At 37.2% G+C, this 25,778-nt stretch overlaps 1 protein-coding gene across 1 annotated transcript in view; it reads right to left on the reverse strand.

The window, feature by feature from the left end:
* LOC116900103 (low-density lipoprotein receptor-related protein 1B) overlaps positions 1 to 25,778 on the reverse strand; it is a 274,149-nt gene that overhangs the window by 106,677 nt on the left and 141,694 nt on the right. The window contains exons 25-26 of the mRNA XM_032901881.1: positions 6,933 to 7,049; positions 1,151 to 1,257 (exon numbers count right to left, since the gene is read on the reverse strand). Coding sequence (XP_032757772.1) covers positions 1,151 to 1,257; positions 6,933 to 7,049 — 224 coding nt within the window. The remainder of the gene's footprint in view (positions 1 to 1,150; positions 1,258 to 6,932; positions 7,050 to 25,778) is intronic.

Consider the following 25,778-nt stretch of genomic DNA (forward strand, 5'->3'; position numbering starts at 1 on the left):
AAAAGTAGATATATTCCAACTTCTTCTGAGATATTTTTGCAAATACAAGGTTTGGGTTTTCTGGCATTGAAGTGAGAATCACACCTTATTTTCGCCAAACCCTCTGTTCCTGTCTGTGATTAGGATGGATTTTCCAAAACGGCAAGGAAATGGAAGTGTCTGTCCTTGTAACAATAGAGGTAGACCAGGAAAGCACTAAGTTGTGTGCACTGTTGTCCAAACAGTAGAGGCTTATTGTGCTTTTCCGTCAGGCCCAGAATCAGTGAATACTTAGGGAAGTGCTTGAAACAGAAGCTCTAAAGCTGTAGGGAGGATCGTCTTAGTCTGCATGAGATGGGATGGGTTCTATGAGTAGGGAATGCATGCATTTCCTGAAGAGGTAAAAAAAAAAAAAATCTAAATCAGTGCTATATGAGTAAAAGAAAAATGACTTCCAAAATAAACTGAAGACTTCTTTTTATCTTGGACTCATTTACATTCCCTATCTTCCTCCCACATAATTAAACTAAGAAAAGTATTTAAAGTAATTGTTCCTTCACTTCGCTCACAGGGTATAAGCAGAAAACACGTATAATTTCAGTATGACTAGTTTTAAAGCTTCAGGTGGTCACGTGATACACAGCAGGAAAGCCTAAGTACAATTCAAGTTAGGAGAGTTGTGCACAGAAATTATCTCCTATTTTCATCTAAAGCATGGGCCTTATAATAAATGGATTGTGATCCATCACCTAAGGAAACCTTAACCCACGGTTTCATGAAAATTGATGACCCAGAGTTAAGTTTATAAGACTGCATCTATTGAAGAAAGATTTTAAATTCATAACATATTAGGAACAGCTATAAACACATTAACAAAATTATAAATAAATATAAAGATTGCAAGGACACCGGCAACAGGGAAGTCGATTTCTAAGCATCCTATTCCCTGATCAGAAATCGAACTGTGGAGGTGAGCCAGGATATAGAATTTGGTGTCAGCAGCAGCACAGTTATTCTGTGCAGCCTGTGCAGCCTAACACATAAAGTAAACTGATCTCGCGGCCTCCAGAGTAGGGTGCGCTCCAGTGCTAGTTTGGGTCACACTCACCGTATTGAATGATGATAACCCTGCATGGAATCTGATTACCTTTGCATTCACAGAGATCCCTACCTCATCAGAACCATCAGCACAGTCAAACTCTCCATCACACCAGAACCTTGATGAAACACAGTCTCCGTTGTTGCAGAGAAAATCCTTTAGTGTACAGGTCTGTGGTTCTGAAGATAGAAAGACAGCATGGGGTGAGGGTGTTTATCAACCGCATTCTGATCACCGTGAAGAGGTAAAGAAAAATGAAAAGAGACTCGGAAAGCGGTCGCAAGGGAGATTCTTTAGGGTAAAAGTCTCATGAAGAAACTATGAAACGTAGTCCATTAATTTTCAAATGCAAATTTAAAGTTATTAATATAACTCATCAGTAAAATAAAAAACTATAAAAGGTAGGCTATTGTTTATAAAATATAACAGATAAGTACAAACAAATGTAGAAAAATTATATACTAGTTGACTGTGACATGGACTTTTTCAGTTACAGTTCTATGCCATTTAATGTATTTAATAAACATTTCCTGCCTTTGTGTATCTATTAGTGTGTTTAATAGCATAAGAGGAAATCTAACAATTGATACTTTTAATTATAAATGCTAGGGATTTTACTTATCTGATTTTGTCAGAGGAGAACACAGGGTTCACCCTGGGTGCACAAACAAAGCATTGGCCATGGAAGGGGTTGCTTTCTGTTGATTTTTCTGTTTGTTTGTTTCTGGGTTGTTTATGCCTATTTGGTTTTGTGATTGTTACTTTGCCCTGAATTGTCAATTTTTAAAATTTGTTCACTGTAGATTTAATTGCCCATATTCCTTGTAGGACTGAAATTAAATAGCATGCCTTAGCTGTTTGACTTAGACCTTAAGAGGAATGTGCTTTTTACAATGTTGAAGATAGATTTCAGAACCTGGTTCTGGTAAGTAATCATTGTGACAGCTGGGCATCACCATTCTCCAGATTCTTATCTTTGATGAGGAAAATCAGCCACCATTTCCTCTATTTGGTGTCTTCTTAAAAGTGTTTTATATATTCATTTAAACTTACTGTTTGGTTATGTGAGTCTACTTTTAGGTATTAGATAAATATTCTTTATAGTTTCACTCCTGTCTCTGCAGGTGAATGACATGCAATGTTATCGTTGTCCATGTGAAGGAGGAATAGCTAATAAACATCTACCTGAGGAAAACTAAATGGAGACTCATATTCTCTCTTCATAATGACTACGAACAACTCAGCCTTCTATTAGAAATCACTCTACTTGATCTGTTCAACAGTGCAGCCCTCTATCAGCATCCCTGTCTCTGAGCTGTTCAGTCTCTGAGCATTAGCAGTGTTCGGTTGGTCTTCTCACTCCTACATTTTATGAATGGTAACTTTGACGTATTGTTCATAGTCATGAGTATCAGAGAAGAAATATTCTGCTGACTGTACATTAGCATATGACCATTGGTCTATAAATAAAATATGTTTCAGAAGAAGAACAACAAGGAACTGAGTATGTTTAATAGTGAGAACCATAATTCTAAATTTCAGCCTAGTCTGGAGTGTGGAGCCAATCAAAGCTATCTTGGATGCACAGCGAAAGCTTTCCTCAAATAAAAACCAAGACAATAAAAACAATAGCAAACAAAAAGAAACAAAAAAGAAAAGCCCACCAAAACCAAATGATAACAAACACAGAAACACCACTAAATAGATAATTTCTAACATGTCTGTCTGCTCCTTTGCTAATTTGCGTTCAGTAATAGCTCATTTCTTTGTCTACATAGCATATAACATATATATATATATGTAATAGCATATACATAATATAGCATATAATTCCCAATCTTAAACTAACTGTTTGCCACTAATAATGCCTATAGCTGCAACGGACTAACAATCTATTTGCATTAGGCAGTAAGAACATGTATGGCAAGTCCATTAACTAACTTACTGCTCAAACCCTAAAACAATTCTACAAGGCATGGACATCACTATTTCCCCATCTAAACTATCAAACTGGGGAACAGAGAGAATACAGTCTTTAAATGACCGAGTACTCACACTAGTTAGTATATAGCTGAACCAATACAGCTAGATACCCAAGACCATGCCTGTGGCTATTGCAGTATATGCTCTTCTCTACAGACGGCAGAACAGTAGGACACTGACTTTGTTTTGCGCGGCCTCTATTTTACTTCTTTGTTTGTATCATTGCCACATCCAAAAGCTAGTATATTTTACTGGAGTTTGTAAACTCCAAGAGTTATATTCTAGAAAAAGTTGACAGTGAAGTATATGGTATTTATTTAGCAATAACTGTTAACAATCAATATAATTTTCCCTAGAAATTTTTCCTTAGAAAAATAGAGATAAAGTGTATTTTTAGAAGACATCATACCTAAATGCCCAGAAACTGTAGAAGGAACATTTACATTCATGTGTTGAATGTTAGCAAAATTCCTTCTTTTATGGTTATAGCTTGTATTTATTTTATTTCAAGGCAAATATATTTTCTGTGTGCTAAATAGCTTCATAGTCATTGACATATTTGATTATATGGATAGTTAGATGTTGCTGACATAAGATTAGAAAAAAAGGAAGCCCTTGGTCCTGCCAAGGCTGGACGCCCCAGTAAATGGGATTGTTGGGGGGAGGGCGGTAATGGGGGAGGATGGGGAGGGGAACCCCCATATAGAAGGGGAGAGGGAGGGGTTAGGGGGATGTTGGCCTGGAAACTGGGAAAGGGAATAACATTTGAAATGTAAATAAGAAATACCCAATTTAATAAAGATGGAAAAAAAAGATTTGAAAAAAGTTACACAGTCTGTTGGAGGCACTTACTTAATAATTACACAGTGAATTTGTTCTGTGAAATGTTTGTCATAAGTCATTAGAATTGCTGCTCTGGTAAGAAAGGAGAAAGACTATTTGTCTTGAAAATATTTTTAACTGAAAATCTTAAATCCAAGTAATTTTGCTATGCACAAAAATTTACCAGCATGTACACCAGTGTCACTGAGAAATCGTATATATTAATATGATTCTAACTGTCATTTATATGGTAAAGAACAGTCTTACTTGTCTTTAGATAGCTGAAATTGAAACTCTTTTAACTACATTTAAAGCAGTCAATTTTAAATCTTCAATCACTTATCAAATCTTTAAGCCTTTCAAATAAAGTATAAGAGTTTTCAGATTGGTGGTCAGGTAGGAGTATCTGTGCTATTAAAACTCTGGCAGCAGCGTGGCTGTTTCTGGCAGTTAACCAATGTGAAAAGAAATTTTAACTGCAGCCCTTTTTCCTAGAATTGCTAAGGTGGTATACCCATCCTAATGGTCTTTATTATATACTGTATATATCAACAGTGGTTGGGAAATTCAGCACATGAACAATCTACTATGCTTTCCATGAATCTTCTGAGGCACCTTGATTACCAAGAAGCTTCTGTAGGGCTAGGTCTGTCTTTGAAGACTCCTGGATTTCAAAACAGCAGTAAATTTTTACCCACGTAGAACTGCTTAGTGTTTGCACGGCTTTAACGTTCCATTTGCTTCTCGTTCATTCCGTGTAGAATTTTCAAATGTTTAAACTTCAAAACCATATTGGTGAATATAGACCCCTTCATCCTCATACACATTATGGATTTGACATGTTAACATACTGTGATATTTGCATTAACATATAAGATCTTGTTGCTTATGCTTCTTTTTTCCTTCGTTAAAACGTTATTGTAATTTATTCTTATACACTCTCGTATATCCTCTGAAATGTCCATATTCCTTGTCTTAGGCAATAAAATCAGAATAAATATAAAACTCAGAAGAGGTCACACATAATTTGCTATTTTTAAATGAACATTTTCTTTAGTTTTTTTTCTTTGTAATTTTTTCTTTGCTTCTTTCTTATCTCAGAACAAGGATTTACTGTATAATCCTAGAACTCACTCTGTAGAGCAGGCTAGCCTTGGTCTTTATCTAACAAACATCCACCTGCTTCTGCCTCCCATGTTTCAGAATTAAATGCATGCACCACCTCCCAGCCCCTTTATTCTTTTTTGATGGATATGTTTCAGGGATTAGGACACTCAGAGTCCTGTCACTTTTCTTTTGCCATAAGGTGACTTCTAAATTTCTGAGCAAAATTTTCATACAGTTTTGGGAAGCCCAGCTGACTCAGAGGCAAGCTATCTCAACCCCTGTTCTTCTTTTCCATTTCTTATTAGAACAATAATCTAACTTCTTGTATAATTTCAACAACTCAATGGGCAAAGATCTGCCTTAGCTGAGCCTGGTGATACAAGATTTTAATCCCAGGTTCTTTGGGTGGTGAGGCAGGAAGATCATAAATCCAAGAGCTGCTTGAACAACAAAGTGAATTGAAGGCCACTTTGACCAGTTTAGTGAAATTGTGACTCAAAATAAATGTAAAATGTAATAAAGAATTAGCCTAGAATGCAAAATTCCATTGGTTTAATATCTAGTTACAAGCAGGACAAAAAGGCAAGGAGGGAAAAGGGAAACTTCACTAAGTTTTCTCCAAGATTACTTCTCATCTATCCTGTTTTTTTTCAGTATCTTTAAAAACAGTGTGTTTGTTCGAGGAATCAAAATGATTAAGACTAAGAACATCAAAAAATCTAAGAAATATCTGATGCATTAGGCATGTACATTCTTATATTTAAATTTAATGGTTTTTCATTAGTATCATCATGCGTTAATCTAATTTTTATTTTAATCACAGGATATACCTAAATTCCTTCTAGATAAATGTGGTTTTAAGTGCTGATTAAATGAATCTAAGTCCCTAATAAATCTATGTAATTTTTTTCTACATTTAAAAAGCTAGATCCATTGAGATTACATATATAAAGTAATATCTTCAGGTGATCCTACATTCAGCTATTTGAAATGATTGGATTGTCAGCTATAATCCCCACTCCTCCAAAATATATTCAAAACATTAGTGCATGTTTTGCAGACTAATTATCCAAGAGATTCTCTAAGGTTTTCACTCCATCAACTACAGGCCTTCCATCAAATAAAGTATTGTTATGTAAATTCTGTCATTGCGTCCTGGGAATGAATACTATTAATCCAATGTAATGAAAAGGAGATATTATTTTTATCCATCTGCTTCAAATCCTTTTAGAAAGGAACAAAATATAAATATTTAACAAATGTAATTTTTTTCTTTTAACTATGTTGATATTACACTTTCCTGATATATAAAAGCATTGGTAAGAATTTTGCTGAGAAAATAATGCTCAATGACAGACACTCTGCCTCAGTTATGAAATAGGATTATTGGATAATTATTAGTATTAAATTCATTGCGTGAAAGTTCACCAAGCAGATGCCATCAGTGTTATACTATTTTCTGAGCAAAGCATCCTGAATGCAGATGGTGTTTGCGATTCCAGAGAGGATAAATGATAACTCACTGAAAGATTCTCTTGAGTGGATTTGTAGTGGAAAAGGATTGAGGCAGAAACGGAATGAATAGCATCCGTTAAACATGATATGTGTTGTGCTGTCTGCACATCAGTCAGCTCATTGTATGAACTTGCATCAAGGGCTTTCCTCATTGCATACTAATGGGCTGTATTAAACCTCATGATACTCTCCTACCAATTCTGAGAGCTGAAAGAAAATCACTCCCGGGGTAAGCACTCCAATCATTCTATCCTTTAAGAGTCAGGTCAATTTATTCTGAATATTCTGTCCAAATGTGAATATATGTATAAAAATGTGAGCTTCAGGACAGAGAGGTCCAATATCACCTTAGCTGAAATAAAAATTACCATTAGGTTTATTGAATGGGCTGACAGACTTGGAAGGTCATTAGGCAAGATTCACTTACTGCAGTTTTCTTCGTCAGAATTATCACTGCAGTCATTCTGACTATCACATCGCCAGTGGTCTGGAATACAGTTGTTGTTCTTACACTGGAATTCATGAGGTCCACAAGTCTTTTTATCTGTAATAAAAGAACCAGCATTTGTGTGTTTGTTTTCCATTAAGACATCCTGACAATGGTCTAACTGTAATGTCAATGTATAGCATGTCCAGAAATGCACAGCTTATCACGTCTCATCAACTGTAATTCAGTTACTGACTGAGAGGCATTCTGAGGAGGAAATGAGCTTCAGTACTGAGACCACTTGACCTTTTGCACTTGTTCCATGTTACAATTGGTTAATTAGAAATCAATTAAACAACAAGCTATGTCTATACCAGTTTGTCAGGAAAAATAATGTCAGCATTGTCCCAAATTCTACTATTCTTTCTGATATCCACTCTGTTTCCACTTCCAAATAATGTAACATAACAAATTATCATTAATAAAACTGTGGAGTTACTCTATCCTGTTTCAGAAAACCTTATAATCACACAGAGTTTATAATTATATACTATCCTTGTACAGCTACCTGTTCATCGATATGTATATAAAATGCCTGTGGTTAGCTGCATGTTATTGGTCAGTCCTGGCTATGATCCACTTACAAAACTATTGTATGTTGACTGTGCTCTTTTCCAACAGCTTAGGATGAGGAAAACTTTATGTTGCTGATATGTTCAGATGTTTATAACTGTTTAAGAATAATAATTTATTTCTTATATGGCTTCCAAGGATAAACTTAAATTACTTTATTTTCACACACACACACACACACACACACACACACACACACACACACACACACACACACACACACCACATATTCCCAGAAGGTTTTTATAGAGCTGTGACCTGAATCTGCTACGTGAGGTTAGATGTGAAATTTTCTTTTCATGGCATCAAAGTCATGATCACAATTTTGTAATCATTAAACCATTTCAGAATTTAGACTTACAAATTTGGGATGCTTGACCTACATCAATATCATCTAATTTGTGTACAAATTCCCTGCAGTCTAAGGAGAAATATTACCAAGATTTTAACTGTACACAAAACCAACAGAAACTTTTTCATGTTTAAGACTTTCTATACATCTGACTAGCAAGGCAAATGCTGTAACAAAGTCTATGTTCACTCCTGATTTAGTACTTTATATAAGTTGAGTTCAAATTCCTGTGAGAGAAATAAACAATGGAAACATAAATTTCAAGGAGAGTTTCTACAATACTCAAATGCGGTATCTAACTGTGCAGAGTATAAACTGGCGCCTTTGAATTTTCACTGCTCTTTGGGTAAGAACATGATGTTGTGCTCCAATGCTGGTTATGATTTAACAAGGCTATATTGCTTTTCCCTTTTGTTGGAAAGTAAACTCAGATATTTCTAAAGAACAATGTGGTGAGGCTATTAACCTTGATCGATGGTTTGGACTGATTTGGGATGTTAAGGATCAAGATATTATAAATTCAGAAACAATTATAAGGTGAAAGGCCAGCTAAGGACATGTTTCTCTTTCAAGATACAGATAGATCAACTCCTCAATCGTTGTTGAAGTAGGTATAGGAAGTGTTCTTGGAGAAGTTAACATACTGAAGGCTTGGGCCTCAGTTGGCAGAACTCCAGTCCAGGTGATTGGATCACGAGGGTGCCAAACTCATCAGCAATGCCCAGAGCCAAAAGGTTGTTAAGAATAGAGTTCTTTTTGGAGTAAGTAGGTCACTATGGTCCTGAATTTGAAGGGTATGTTTTGTCTCCAGCTCCTTGCCTGCCTGGGTCTATGGACTGCAGGAGGTTAGGCACGTCCTTACTCCCTTATCGTTCTTGCTCAACATCTTACTACCCATGGGCCTAGAAACAAGGGGGCCAGATACGCAACCTTTTCCCCCGTTTTATGGTTAGAACAATGTCTAGTATTTGTCACATTTATGAAATGCTGAGTTGGAGAGCTAATCCTGAGACTGGCAGGAATGCTTTATGTTTTCAGACTTCTAAAATAAGTGAACTAAATGTGATAGTGTGCATCTGGGGAGGGTTGTCACTCTCCATTCCAAAAATGCAGTGTAAACTTTAAGCTCCGATTGCTAATGAAAAGCAAAGTGATTTAGGCACAATTTAGAAAATTAAACAGTAAATATTCTGAACTCAGCCCTGCTCCTGGCTAAGCATTTCAATAAAAACAAACACTCTCTATTCTCATAATATCCTAATGAAGGATTATTGCTTTTAATTAAATGAAAGAGAAACACTAGCATCAGAAAGTTTAAGTAATTTCTCCAGTCTTACAAAGAAGCTCAATAGCAAAACAGGGCATTATATTCAGTTAGTGCTCCAGAAACAGTTTACAGAAGGAATTCTCATGATCGAATTTAAATTTTTTTTCTGAGAGAGAGAGAGAGAGAGAGAGAGAGAGAGAGAGAGAGAGAGAGAGAGAGAGAGAGAAAAAGGAGAAAAGTTCGTCTGTATTTCTCCTCTAAACTTCTAAACTTCCTGGCTGGCTAGTATGATTGCTCCAAAGCTAACCTGTGCCAACAGCAGGAGCTGTGCTTAGTGGTTTATATTATGTTTTTCTTAGTTTATTATTTAAAGACTGACTTACAATCTGCAGAATTTTAATATAGTATTCTACACACATTAGCCAACAATGAAATATGCTAGCAATATCAGAATTCAATTAATGACTGAAAAATGAACCTCGGTACTGAACAATTTGCATAATTATTTTATTTTGGCAATTAAAAACTCCTCTTGAATATGGCTCTCTGTTTAAACATTAATTTTATCTGTTAACATACATTGTTTAATAACTTTAGATTGTATTATAAAAGTAAATGAATACATAAAAATATCAGAATCAGACAGAAAATTAGCAGTGTGATCTAAAATTATGTTAGCAGCAGGCATGAAAAATCTCCCTAATGAAAATATAAGTTTAGCCTACTTTTAGTTTGAATTAGTAATTTTTGAATTTCCTCATAATCAGTTTAAATTTATTTTCATATTATGGTATTAGAACTATCATTAGTAATTAATTTAAAAAGGTAGATCTCAGTGGAATGCCCTCTGAAGGCATAATATTGGGGAAAATGTAGTTGATATTTATATAAGACCATGTATATTTAATTTCAAATATTTAAACTTCAGCTATAACATATATGAAAACTATATAAAGGCAAACTGTGTAGCCTTGTGAAATAATTGAAACATTCCATGATTGTATGTATGCACTAAAGTACATATGCATACATATGTATATCACTATATATACTACTTATATTTCTTATTAGTCTGATATAATGTATTATAAAAGCAACTTGGATAATGAAGGAAGGGTTCATTTGACAAATCTTATGAGGGTACAATTCTCCACGATAGGGGTGATGGAAAGCCAGAGTCATGAGACATCTGGTCGCAATCTATATACAAGTAGAAAGAAGAAAGCTATAGATGCTGGTGTTCAGTTTCCCTTTTTCTGTGTGCCACCCAGAATCTCAGGTCATGGGATGACAATACCAGTATTAAGAGTGAGTTTTTGAACTCCCATTAAGCCACTCTAGGAAATCACTCCCAGATCAGTGAATAGGCTTGTATCCTAAGAAATTCTTTCTGTTCAAGTTGATAATAAATATTAACCAACACAAGCCCACTCCTGAACACAATAATTTTAATCTGTAAAGCTCTACCTCTTGTCTCCATAATCTCATAATCAAAAGTTCCTCCTCTTCCTCCTCTTCCTCCTCCTCATTCTTCCTCTTCTTCTTCTTCTTCTTCTTGCTTTTTCTTTTTCTACTGTTCCTGATGCTCCTAGTGCTTTCTCTTTTACTTCTTCTTCTCCTTCTACTTCTTCTTCTTCTTCTTCTTCTTCTTCTTCTTCTTCTTCTTCTTCTTCTTCTTCTTCTTCTTCTCTTCTTCTCTCTCCTCCTCCTTCTCCTCCTCCTCCTCCTTCTTCTCCTCCTTCTTCTCCTCCTCCTCCTTCCTCCTCCTTCTTTTCCTTCTTTTCTTCTTCTTCTTCTTCTTCTTCTTCTTCTTCTTCTTCTTCTTATTATTATTATTATTATTATTAGTAGTAGTTATAGTAGTAGTAGTAGTAGTAGTAGTAGTAGTAGTAGTAGTAGTACCTTTACTTTTTTATAGTCAGGTCACTACCCCTCCTGGTCCGCCCTCCCACAGTTTCTCATCCCATTTCTCTTCCCTGCTATCTTCATGAGGATGTCCCCAACCACCCCCCACACACACACACACACCAGGCCTCCCTACTCCCTGGGCCTCTAATCTCTTGAGTGTTAGGCATATCTTCTTTCTCTGAGGCCAGACCAGACAGGAACAATCCTGTGACAGACTTTCTGACTGTGGGATGGCAACCCCATCTCTTGTCTTGATGCCCAATCTTTCTACTAGAGGTGTACTCTACAAGTTCCCTCTCTCCACTGTTGGACATTTTATCTAAGAGCTAATGCCTCTCCCTTTGAGTCTTAAAAGCCTCTCACTGACTAGGTCTCTGGTACATTCTAGAGGGTCACCCCCCAACTCCCACGCCCCCAGTAGTGCATATTTCCATTTATTCTGTTGGTCCTTAGGACTTCTATCCTGTTCATCCTCAATACTTGGTCATGTTTCCCTTTTCCCCTCTGCTTCCCTCTTCCCATAGCCTTTAAGAGTTGAAAAAAATCTTTGAAATATTCAAAACCTTAAATCCCTTCTGCAATTCAAAGTAATACCCCTCATTTCTTGGTACTTGTTTCCTCTACTAGTTATGTTCCTTTGTGTCAAAGCATTTGACAATACACCTCAAGGAAACATTGGAAAGTATATTTTGGGTTCACAGTCCAGCAAGGCAAGGAAGACATTCTGTAGGAGGACACAGCAGCTCATAACACAGCATCCATTATCTAGAAGCAAGTAGTTGAATACTGGCACTCAGAGTACTTTCTCCTCCTATATATAGTTCAAGGCCCATGTTTGTGGAGTGTGACATTCATGTTTATGAAGAACCTGACTTAACATTACAAACCCCCTTTTGCTTTTTTGAACAATATTTTTTTGTGACAAGACTCCTTTTATGACTAACTTACTCTTAGAATAAATGCAGTTACTAGAAAAATACCAACTTGTTCCAAGAACCATGTCACCCTGGCAACAAACATAATTATCCTAAATATACAGCCACTCTACGTCTATCGACAACCAATCAGTTTTTAAGGGAAAAGTACCTAATATCTCAAAGTAAATTGACTAAGCTAGTAACCATTGTTCATATCAAGCTGAAATCATTAGTAACCAATAGAAATGTACCAATCAAATGTTAACCAATCATATAACTGCCAAGTTGGAAAGTACCATACTCTGCTACAGCTATGAGAAAAAAACAAGGCATATACCAATTTAGTACATTTCACACCATCCACTGAGTTAGAAAATGTTGGAGAGTCTAAACTATAGCATAAATAAAGACCCTTTGTTTTGCACACAAGTTAGATTTCTGGTGGTCTCTGGTGGTTGGTGGCAACTGTGCCATCTAGGTATAATAATTTAGGTGTCTCTTTCTACCTAAATTCCTCCCCATCCCCGAGAAAATTCTCTCCCAAAATTCCCAAAATCTTGTGCTATAGTTGATTCTAAGATTTTTCAAATTTAGTCATAAATACTAACAATGGCAAAGAAAAAAGCTATAAATTTGCCTTGTCTAAACCCTCTCTCATACCAAAAATCACAATCACTAGGATAGAATGCATGTAAAATCAATATTTCTTAAAGGCAGCTTGATGATTCTATTAAGCAAACACTGGGCATAAAATAATACACGCGCACACACACCCACACCTTGGCACTGCATTACTTCACACGAACATCAATTCTCACTATGTGAAGTGTTTCATCATTAATTAGAAGATTTCAATTGCACTGGCACAAAAATTTCCACATTTAAGCATCATGAAAATAGCAGCAATATTACAGGATCTACAACTTCTTACCAGTTCTCCTATACTGAGATGTACTGCTACAAATATAGTCATCTTGGAGAAGTAGACTAAGGGATTATCAAGGCAGACAATGAGTGTTTGCATTCTATACTGCATTACTTTTGCATATACATACTTCTGAAAAGTGAAAAAAGAAGTCAGTGACAGTACAATGATGTCCCGAGGAGCAAAAGCTGGAGAATTGTCCTGGCAACAATGAAAGAGATATTTCAGTATCCCTTTGAACAAAAGGAATCAACAGAGCCTGGAAAAACTGAATGAATATAGGAAAGTAATGCAATATGCAATCCATCCACATATAACATATATGTATATGTATATGTAAACTCATTATAAAGGAAAAGGAAATTACAAAGAATTGCTGAAAGAAACTAAACAATTTCTAGGAGATATTAGCTGTCCTGTATCCAGTGATTTGAACTCTTGGTTATTATACTGACCATTTTCTTTAACTTTATACAGAATTGATTCACTAAATATCATAATTCTATTGTTATTTTTGAGGATATAAATATAATTCAGATGTCTTTTAAAACACCATTGGTATAGGGTAATTAAATAATATTGAAAAAGAAGGAGAATGTGTGATATATTATTTAAAGCATTGTTAATAAAAGTAAGGTAATTAAGGGAATATAATATTGAATGAACGATTCCAGAATTATAATACCTAAGCTCAGTGAGTTTCCAATAAAATTTCCATTCAATTTAATAGGAAGAATTCTTTAACAAATCTTACTGAAATTACAATCTTACTTCAGTTACTCCTTAATGTGTACCTAAATTATGCCTAAATGATACCAAGTCTATAAAATTATATGGAATTTAAAGAGCACTTTTATTGTCTTATGATAGGAGGGGGTTCAGAGACAGACCTCAAAAAGCAGTAGCAATATAATACGTAGAAAATTAAGTTGATAAAGAGTATTAGGTCAGCATGAAGCAAGCTAGAGTCATTGTGGAAAAAAGAATCCTAAATGAGAATCTAACCCCACCAAAATGGCCTGTAGACAAACCCAAGGTGCATTTTTTAATTGATAATTTTAATGTGCCTTTAATTGAAATTGAATTATATCACTCTATCCTATTCGATCCTATACCTTTTCTCCTTTTTGCTTCTTCCAGCTAACCTATCTTAAAACTCTCTGGTGCCTTTTATTCTCACGTTAATTACCTTTTCTTTATTATTGATACATGAATGTATATATATATATATTATATGTCTGTGTATACAAAGTTTATATTTATACCATATATGTATATGGTGTATCTTAACTAAAGTTAGACACTTTACTGATAATGCTTTCAGTAAGAGCCAGAGGCTGACAAAACTCCAGTACCAAGCATCAGAAAATTCCTTCCTAATGGTTGGTTAGGGTAGTCCAACTGACCCACAGTACAATATAGATCATTCTTGTAGGAGGACCTCTACTGCTGAAGACTGTATACTTTGGACACAGAACTCAGATTATGTAACAACATCTTTTCTGGAGTCTAGTTTCCATACTTCCAGAAAAAGGACTATGTGAATTATTAAGGGAAGAAAACAATTAAACAGTTCTTGGACCCTTTAGTGTAGGGGAATGTTAGGGTGGGGAGGCAGGAAGGGGTGAGTGGTTGTTATGAGAACATCCTCATAGAAGAAGGGGAAGGTGTGATGGGATAGGGAGCTTATGAACAGGAAACCAGGAAAGGGGATAACATTTGAAATGTAAATAAAAAATTACCAATAAAAATAAAATAATAGTTGGAAGAAAGAAAAAAGAAAAAGATTCAACAGTTCTACTTCAACTGCAGCATACATGAACCACAACAATTGCAGCAGGGCAAGATATGCAAAAAGGTGTCATAAAAAACACTCACATGTTGATTGCAACCAGCAATTTGTCTAATTGGACTTAAGGTCCATTCGACAGGAGGGAAATCATGCCTGGTACTGGAAAACCAGGCAGCTTCTCTTGGCTAGTTATGTCATGGATCTGAGAAAGGACCTCATGATTCCTTACTGTATTTTAAGACGTCCCTTTATAGCTAGAGATAAGTATAGCTACCAGCCCTCTTTCCAGCAAATGGAGATGATTACAGAAAACTACACATTCTCATAGAAGAACAGGGAGGAGGTATGAGATAGGTAGTTTATGGACTGGAAAGGGAATATTAAAATAATATGTAGAATACTACAACTGATTGATGATGGATGCGTTTGGGTCCAGCTCACTGTGAAAAGTGCTACAACTGGAGTAGCAGGTGTAAGTGTTACAAGAAGGCAAGCTGAGAAAGCAATGGAGACCAAGCAGCTAACGACTGTGTCTCCATGGCTTGTGCTTCAGAACATATAATTTCCTAGGACAACAGACAGGCTATGAGATAAACACTTCATTTCCAAGAAACCCTAGTTAAGACAGTAACTGATATCGGGAATGGAGTATTATGTGACAGACCTGACCTTTTGTGTGGAGGATTGTGGTAGCATCTCAATGTGGGCCAGGAAAGTCCATTGAGTTCTCAGAGCTCAGTAAGCTGTAGTGTGGATGTTTGGCAGATAAGAATGCTGAAGCACTGCAGGTGTTGAAGGCTTAGCATGTAAATCTTCAGAAGGAAGTTTGAGAGTCCTTCAAAGTCTTTATCAGGGTTGTTTGTTTAATATTTTAAATTACAAACCATTAAGTGAAATATTTACTTGATGGGACAATTAACTTTCTATTGTTGGAGGTAATAATAGTAAGTCATCTACTTTTTCTCTTTTTATTTTCTTTTGTATTGCTTATTTATTTATTTATTTATTTATTTATTTATTTATTTACATTTCAAATGTTATCCCCCTTCCCGCTTAAAGTACCTATCCTTTCCCCCACAAACAGCCGGCTTCTATAAGAGTGCTTTTCCATCCTCCCACCCACCCACCCACCTGCCCACTCACCCACTCCTGCTTCAGTGCCCTAGCATTCCTCTATGCTGGGGCATCAACCCCACAGAACAAAGGGGGTGACCTCCCATTGATGCCAGATAAGGTAATCCTCTGCTACATATGCAGCTGGAATCGTAGGTTACTCCATATGTACTCTTTGGTTGGTGGTCTAGCCTGTTGGAGACTGGAGGTCAGGTTGATTTTGTTCTCTCTATTGGTTTGCTAACCCCATCAGCTCCTCCAGTCTTCCCCTAACTCCTCCTACATTGGAGTCCCCATACTTAGTACAATGGCTGGCTGCTTTCATCCACAATTGTACTGGGCAGGCTCTGGCACAGCCCCTCAGGGGACAGCTATACCAGGCTCCTGTCAGTAGGCACTTCTTGTCACAAGCAATAGTGCCTTCGTTTATTCTTTGTTTTTTACAGTCCAGTCTTTATTCCCCTCCGGATCCATTCTCTGCCTGTTCCACAACCCATACCCACCTCCCCGAGTCTCTAAGAGGATATTCCCACTCCCAGCCCACGAGATCTCCTCACTCCCTGGGGCCTCACGTCTCTTGAGGGTTAGGTGCATCTTCTCTCAGAGTTAAGACCTGGTAGTCCTCTGTTGTGTATGTGCCTCATATCAGCTCTATGCGGCCTAGTTGGTGGCTCCATTGCTGAGCAATCTCAGGGGACCAGGATAGTTGAGACTGCTTGTCTTCTTATAGGATAGCCCTCCTCCTCAGCTTCTTTCAGCTTTTACCTAATTGAACCACGGGGTCACCAGCTTCTGTTCATTGGTTGAGTGTAAATATCTGAGTCTGACGCTTTCGTGCTTGTTTGGCCTTTCAGAGGGCAGTCATGTTAGGCTACTGTCTCGAAGCACACCATAGTAACAGTAATAGTGTCAGGCCTTGGCGCATCCCCTGAGCTGGCTCCCGATTTGGGCCTGTCACTAGAACTCCTTTCCCTCAGACTCTTCTCCATTTTTTGATTTTGCATTTCTTTTAGACAGATACAATTCTGGGTCAGAGTTTTTGACTATGAGATGTCAACCCATCCATCTATTTGATGCTGTGTCTTTCTACTGGAGGTGGATTCTGCAAGTCCCTCCCCACTGTAGGGTCTTTCATCTAAGGTACTTCTCTTTGAGTCCCGGGAGTCTGTTATACCTCTCAGGTTTCTGGTACATTCTAGAAGGTCCCCCCACCTCCTGCGTCCTGAGGTTGGTTGCCTGTTTTCATTATTTCTGTTGGCCCTCAGGGCTTCAGTTCTGTTCCCCCACACGCACACCTGATCACATTCCTGTCTTCCCCTCCCTGTCCCTTTCCCACCCAGGTCCCGCCCTCCTTCTCCCCCATCCCCATGAACGCTTTCTTCGTATCCTCCAAAGTGAGACCGCGTCATCCTTACTGGACCTTTCAGTTTGCTAACCTTCTTAAGTTCTGTTGATTGTATCCTGGGTATTCCGAATTTTTTGGCTAATATCCATTTATTAGTGAACACATAATATGCATGTCCTTTGGGTCTGAGTTACCTCACTCAGCACATTTTCTGTGTCTATTCTGTTGTGGGAAATCTGGGTTGTTTTCAGCTTCTAGCTATCACAAATAAGGCTTGGAACACAAATGGAAAGGAATCATTTGGGTTTGTGCCCAAGAGTGGTATAGCTGGGTCTTCACGTAGATCTATTTCCAATTTTCTGAGGAACCTCCAGGTTGATTTCCAGAGTGGTTGTACCAATTTGCCATTCCACCAGCGATGGAAGAGTGTCCTTCCTTCTCCACATTCTCGCTGACATGTGCTGTCACCTGAGGTTTGGGTCTTAGCCATTCTGATTGGTATAAAGTGAAATCTTAGGGTCTTTGATTTGCAGTTCCCTGATCACTAAGGAGTTTGAACAGTTCTCTAAGTGCTTCCCAGCCACTTGAGATTCTCTGTTTAGATCTATATTCCATTTTTCTTTTCTTTTCTTTTTTTTTTTGACCTGGTTGTTTGGTTTCTTGGTGGTTAGTTTCTTTAGTTTTTTTATATATTTTGGATATTATCTCTCTATTGGATAAATCCTTTTTGAGCACATTGTCTACATGAAATTCTCTACTAAAGTATTGCTTATTTAGAATATTCAGGTTTCTATTGTTTTTTTTTTTTTGTGGCTCTGAAAATTAATTTCATGTTAATTTCTCCCTTATCAACTGGGATAATTCTCTTCAACAAGCACTCATGTATACAATCCAGTTTTTCAGAGGAAGTGAAAGGATATATGGCTATTATAATTCCAATTTTAGATAATCTATCTGGGATCCAAGGATTTTTTTTCTTTTTATCATTATGGTAGTAACAAGGTAGGCTTACAAGTAAAACCAATGACAAATAGCATAATTTTTTATAAAGATGTGAATTGGAATGAGTCAGCTCTGGAGAAACTCCAATAATGACATTTTCTAAATTGCATGTCACTTCAATGTAATTGTCAGTGGGAACTTTTCAAATTTGCATTACCTAATTTTAGAAAGTGTCAAATTGAATTCCATAATGCTATCATTCTAGAGAAGAATTTTTATAATTTCATGTTTAGATTTTATATTGTAGTATTTTATGAACTGAGTATAGGAGAAAGTAAAGTAGTAATATTTTCATCTCTTGTCTATTATCTTATCTACAAAATACTTGCTACTCCACTCAGCTCCCTCTGCTCAGAAAGACAAATTGTTCAGGAATATTTTACAAAGAGATTTGCATTTCTGAATCACAAAAGGATCAGAATCAAATTTCCATAGTATAGAGGCATAGGTTCTCTGTAGTCCTCTTGGAACATCAGTTACATTTTCAGGTAATAATGTTCCAGCAATTCTACAGAGATCCATACAACTAAGTGACAAACAGATAGCCTTACCTATATTTCTCCAATACTTACTTTGTGTTCTTTTAAAACCACAGCAAATTCATTTTAAGATAATTAAAAATTGAGCCTATATTTTAAATTATGGGCTGATTGCAGCTATGCAAGATGCCTGATTCTGACAGTCAGAAGAGCTAAGTGATTTCACACTTTCTCATGAACAGATTCCAGTTGGAATCAAAGGGAAGCAGCAAAGAAGAGTAGAAATAACTGAAAGTGAAAGACTTGACTAGAATCTTTCTAATGCATGACGTGCTGAATAAAGTATATTCAGGGAGGATTTGTTAAGGTTTTCTGACTATTTTTTCTTATCTACTCTAACTTGGAAATGGTAAATATATACCATATTGAACTTTCAGCCTGCCTTAAGTGTGAACCCATTGTTACTGAGCAATAGTAATAAGGTAGACACTTAATAAGCACCTAAATTGATAGATGTGGACTCCAATATCTTATTATTAGGCTAAGTCAATTTAAGGAGTGTAGAAAGTGATACTTACCTAGAAGCCTGTGAAAATACATTCACTGATTTATAATCTTGTGTCTATTGCCATACTATAGCTCTACTACACCCTAGTGGTTTATCTTGTATGTTAAGGTTTGGATACAAACTGTCCTCACTAGATCCACACACTCAAGGCTTACCTTCGGGCTGTCATATGGTCATTGCAGAGAAAATGCTTAGTGAGGGATATTCGAGATATGGATAATTTCCCTGAGGAATTTATTACTTGATGGCAGTTTGAAGGGAACGGAATGCTAGGGAGGCAGGGACCAACTTAGAAGAAGTCTCTCTCTCTCTCTCTCTTCCTCTCTCTCCTCTTCCCTTTCTTTCCTCTCCTCTCTTTCACCCTCCCTTTTTGTCTGCCTTCATCCATCCCAGACAGGCTTTCCTCTACCACAAGTTCCCACCATGACATTTAGTCTCACTGCAGGCACAAATCTATAAAGATATAAAGACACCTTAAATACAATGAGCCAAAAAAAAAATCATTCCTTCCTTCTGTTGCTCTTTTATAGTTCTATTTAATCAATATTAAGAATCTGACAGCTATACTATCTATTTTAGAAGCCAAAACAAAACCAGTGTATACCTACAGGTCATATAGTAAATATTTAAGTCAATCATGTAACCTAGTGTAGTGGCAGTCAAATTTATCTTAAGAAAAGGTAGATGATTAAAGACTTATTTTTAACAAAGATGTACAGGATTACAAAATAGAAGCAAGGTTTACTCTTTTTATGTTTTGACTGAAAGTTAAAAAATCATCTGATCATTCTCTACTAAATATATATTCCAGTTATGACAGAGGAATTTGGTTAAGAATTAGAATCAGATGGAAGAATTGACTCAGTCTTAAGGATACTCACTGCTTCTCCAGAAGGCAGGGCACCAGTCTGGGTACAAGTCCAGTGAAACAAATTGTCTCGTAGAAATAAAGCAGAAAATGACAAAACAAGATGTCGCAGACCTTGTTGTACTCTACTTGTGTGTGTTCATGAGTGCATACACCACATACACACACATGCACACACCACACACACACACACACACACACACACACACACACACACACACACACACACACACACACCACACACACACACACACACACACACACACACACACACACACACACACACACACACACACACACACACACACACACACACACACACACACACCACACCACACACACACCACACACACACACACCACACACACACACACCACACACACACACACACACCACACACACACACACCACACCACACACACACCACACACACACACACACACACACACACACACACACACACACACACACACACACACACCACACACACACACACACACACACACACACACACACACACACACCACACCACACACACACCACACATCACACACACACACCACACACCCCACACACCACCCCACACACACACACACACACACACCCACCCACACACACACACACACACACACACACACCCACACACACACACATACACACCACCCTCCCAGACCACACACACTATCTTACACACACACCATCTTACACACACAACATCCCTATCAAAACACACATGTGTACATATTTAAGATGCCTTCAACTTCCAAAATACTCAGATTTTGAAGCTTTCTCATTAAATGCTTTCAGTTTTGTATGTAAACGACACAAAATGCTAATATTTTCAGCCTTCAGTAGTTCTAGTACTGAGTGCTCAAGTTTCTTTCTCATACCTCTTTTATACTAAATTATTTCACCATCTACTCAGAAAAAAATCCCGGGAAGCATTTAATTATACATTTGTCCTCACAGGCAAAGCATTTAGTATATATCTAGAACACAGTTTATGTTTTTCATACCAGCAATACCACAGAAGCCATAATCCTTGTGGTGCACAATGCTAAATAGTATGATACTTTCTGTCAGAGAAGAGGCTCTTGAAAGAAATTTATAGCTTAGCAAATTCTTTGTCATGCCAGTCTTATTTGCTGGTGACCTACTTAAGGTCTCCATATGAGAACACCTTTTATTTTTATATTTTAGTTAGTTAAACAAGCAGAAAACTGAAAATAAGAGTGATATTTTAAGAATCCAAATAAAAATCATCCTGAAATCAACAAAGACATTTATGAATTGTGTTGAATGGCCGTGTAAGCTAGGTCTTAGACTATACCTATACATAACCCATGTCTGGGAAGCTTTATACACCTCACAGTTGATGCAGATTTTTTTGAGATTATCTTTTATTGTTGTTGATTTTTGTCTCCTTTAAGGTTAATGTGTTTTTAACTATAATTTCAGTACAATACAAATATTTCCTTTGGTAAACATGGTAGAAAGAGCATAGGGACAACATTGTGAGATATTTTGGCTAACACAGTGTAAAGATTATGATACTTGTAGCCAGAAGCACTTAATCATATTTTTTTGTTTAGATTGTATGTGTTATGTGCATGACCTGCCTATAGACAAATACACAAAAACCTCCTTCAACTCCTCCAGAGTCCAGCACAGAAATCATTTTCAAAAGCTATAATTCTCCTCCTTTCTCTGAAGCACCCAATTGGCATAATGAATAAAGTGTCCATTCTCCTCTCTTCTCAAGTTATTTGTAGTAGTCAATATTACTGCACTGCTTCTCAAATTTTCTTGGTAGGATAGACCATTTCAATGGTAAGTTGTTCATGACTATACTTTCTATAAACTTTCTTCCCTTCCCAGATTTTATTTCCGTTCAACCTTACTAACATTTTGTAGAATTATATCTTCAATATACTTCTTGCACTCACTTTTTTGCACGTTCACTGTAATTCTGGGAACTAAACTTAAGATACTTTAGCAAGAGTGCATTGCTGTCTACTACCATTAGCACAGGGCTGTGAGCTCTGAGATTGTATGGCAATAGTAGAAACAGGAATGAAGTCTTGCTGTTGCTGAAATTATATGCTAAAGGTCAAGTGAGGGACTAGCAAGAATGTTTGAAGCTCATTAGCACATAAGAAACCCTGTTGAGAGAACTAAAGGGAAGATGAGAGGGCTAATATTGCTATAGTTGAGAATACAAATAAAAAGAATCAAAAACACAAAATTTGGGATGTGAGCTGGGCATAGGAAAACACTGAATTATGTTATTTTCTGAGGGGCATAGCATTGGAGACTGAATTAATATCTTAGAGGAATATTCAGAAGTGGATAGTCATGGGAATGCTAGGGGAAACAGGGTGATTAAATAAGGATAGCAGACAAACTTAATCCGTGGAGGAAAAACAAAAGGGACATAAGTAGAGGGCACCTGACAAATTTTAACAGAATTGTTAAATTCTTTGTTTCAACAGAATTGATAATTTTACTTCTAGTCTTTGCCAAAAGCACCTACACAATGACTTTTGCTTTCCGTTTAACTTACTTTCTGATATTTGGATGCACGTTTACTTTATGTCAAAATATTGAGATTCTGAAATAATTTGGAATTGTCAGGGTGACTTTTTTGGCTCCTGTAGTCATAGTTTATTGACTCTCTTCTGAAGCTTACAAATCTAGAAGCATGTATTGATAAAGTATATACTAGGTAACAATAAAACAAAGTAACCTTGGAAAAATATTGAGAATCTAAAACTAAAATCATATATAATAGGCATTGACATTAATCTAATGAAATCAGTAGTTTTTTTATTGATTACGTTTATTGACTAGAAGTAGCAAGAATTTCCAAAATGTCAATTATATCTTATTACAGTATTTCTATATTTTATTTCACCACAATTAATATAATATGATATGGTAAGTGGCTGTGTATAAAATTAACTGAAGCAAATTAGTAGCCTTCTTCTACTGAAAGAACAAATGAGCTGGGAAAGAAATTAGGGCAAGTCAATAGTCACAAATAATATAAATATCTTAGTGTGACTTAACCCAGCAAGTGAAAGATCTGTATGACAAGAACTTCAAATATTTGAAAAAAGAATTTAAGGAAGACATCACATGATGGAAAGATATCCCATGCTCATAGACTGTCAGGAATAATATTGTGAAAATGGTCATCTTGTCAAAGAAAAACTCAGATTCAATGCAATCCCCATCAAAATTCCAACTCAATTCTCCATAGAGTTAGAAAGAGCAATTTGCAAATTCATTTGGAATAACAAAAAAAAACCCAAACAAACAAACAACAAAAAAAAACAGGATAGCAAAAATTATCCTCACAATAAAAGAACTTCTGGGGGATTCACCATCCCTAACCTCAAGCTGTATTACAAAGCTATCCCAATAAAAACTGCATGGTATTGGTAGAGATATGGCAGATAGATCAATGGAATAGCATTGAAGACCCAGAAATGAACCCACACACCACCTACAGTCACTTGATCTCTGACAAAGGAGCTAAAACCATTCAGTGGATAAAAGATAGCACTGTCAACAAATGGTGCTGGTTCAACCTGTAGTCAGCATGTAGAAGAATGCAAATCGATCCATTCTTATCACCTGATACAAAACTCAAGTCCAAGTGGATCAAGGATCTCCACACAAAACCAGATACACTCAAACTAATAGAAGAAAAAGTGGGCAAGAGGCTTGAACACATGGGCACAGGGAAAATTTTCCTGAACAGAACACGAGTGGCTTATACTCTAAGATCAACAATCAACAAATGGCACCTCGTAAATTTGAAAAGCTTCTGTAAGGAAAAGGACACTGTCAATAGGACAAAATGGCAACCCATAGATAGGAAAAAGTTCTTTTCCAAGCCTATATCCCATAGAGGGCTAATATCCAAAATATAAAATAACTCAAGAAATTAGATTCCAGAGAATCAAAAAGCGGTATTTAAAAAATGGGGTACCGGGCTGGAGCGATGGCTCAGTGGTTAAGAGCACTGACTGCTATACCAAAGGTCCTGAGTTCAAATCATAGCAACCACATGGTGTCTCACAGCCATCTGTAATCAGATGCCCTATTCTGGTGTGTCTGAAGATAGCTACAGTGTATAATAAATAAATAAATCTTTTTAAAAAGGGGGGGGGTACAGAGCTAAACAGAGAATTCTCAACTGAGGAATCTCACGTGGCTAAAAAGCACTTAAAAATGTTCACCATCCTTAGTCATCAGGAGAATGCAAGCCAAAATGACCCTGAGATTCCACCTCACACCGGTCAGAATGGCTAAGATAAAAAAAAACTCAGGTGACAGCAGATGCTTGTGAGGATGTAGAGAAATAGGACACTCCCCTCTTGTTGGTGGAACTGCAGTCTGGTACAACCTCTCTGGAAATCAGTCTGGAGGTTCTTCAGTAAATTGGACATAATACTACCTGAGAACGCAGCTCTACCACTCCTGGGGCATATACCCAAAAGATGTTCCACATATAACAAGAATACATGCTTCACTATGCAACCATATTTATAATAGCCAGACACTGGAAACAACCCAGATGTTCCTCAATAGAGGAATAGATAAAAAAAAAATGTGTTACATTTATACAATGGTGTACTATTCAGCTATTAAAAACAATGACTTCTTGAAATTTACAGGCAAATTGATGGAGCCAGAAAATATCCAGAGTGAGGTAACCCATTCACAAAAGAATACACATGGTATGTACTCACTGGTAAGTGGCTATTAGGAAAAAAGCCGGAATAACCATGATAAAATTTACAGACCATATGTGGGTCAAGAGGAAAGAAGACCAAAGTTTAGATGCCTCAGTCCTACTTAGAAGGGGAAACAAAATAATTAGGGGAGGTAGTGGGTGAGAGGGGCAGGATCAGGCATGGGTAGAGATGGAAAGATTATGGAATTCAATAGCAATGGGGAATGCGGAACTCGGGGAAGCCAGATACTAGGAATGAAAGAGGCTCTTAGGACCCAACGGGGGATGGCATTAGTTGAAATACCCAACAAAGTGGAGAGAGAACTTGTAGAAACTGGAAACCGTATCCAGAGGTTAGACATGGCCCCAGGTTGAGGGATGCGGGCACCCTCCCTTCTCAAAACTTTAACAGAATAGTTCCTGTTTAACGGAAATACATGGACAAAGTGTGGACCAGAGACTGAAGGAAAGGCCATCCAGAGACTGCCGCACCTGGGGATCCATCTCATATGCAGCCACCAAACCCAGTCACTATTTTTGAGGCAAAGAAGAGCTTGCTGACAGGAGCCTGATATGGATGTCTCCTGAGAGGCTCGGCTAGAGCCTTACAGAAACAGATGCGGGTGCCTGCAACCATCAGACTAAGCATGGTCACCCCAAATGGAGGAGTTAGAGAAAGGACTGAAGGAGCTGATTGGGGTTGCAACCCCATAGGAAGAACAACAGTATCAACCATCTAGACCCTGAGAGCTTCCAGGGACTGAATCCTCTACCAAAGAATACCCATAGAGGAGCCCAGGGGTCCAGCTGCATATATAACAGAGGATGGCCTCATCTGGCAGCAGTGAGAGAAGAGACCCTTGTTCCTGGGAAGGCTTGATGCCCCAGCATAAGGGAATGCTAGGGTAGTGGGGCAGATGTGGGTGGGTAGGT

The sequence above is a fragment of the Rattus rattus genome, chromosome 5 (assembly GCF_011064425.1).
Source record: "Rattus rattus isolate New Zealand chromosome 5, Rrattus_CSIRO_v1, whole genome shotgun sequence".
In the NCBI taxonomy this organism is placed as follows: Eukaryota; Metazoa; Chordata; class Mammalia; order Rodentia; family Muridae; genus Rattus; species Rattus rattus.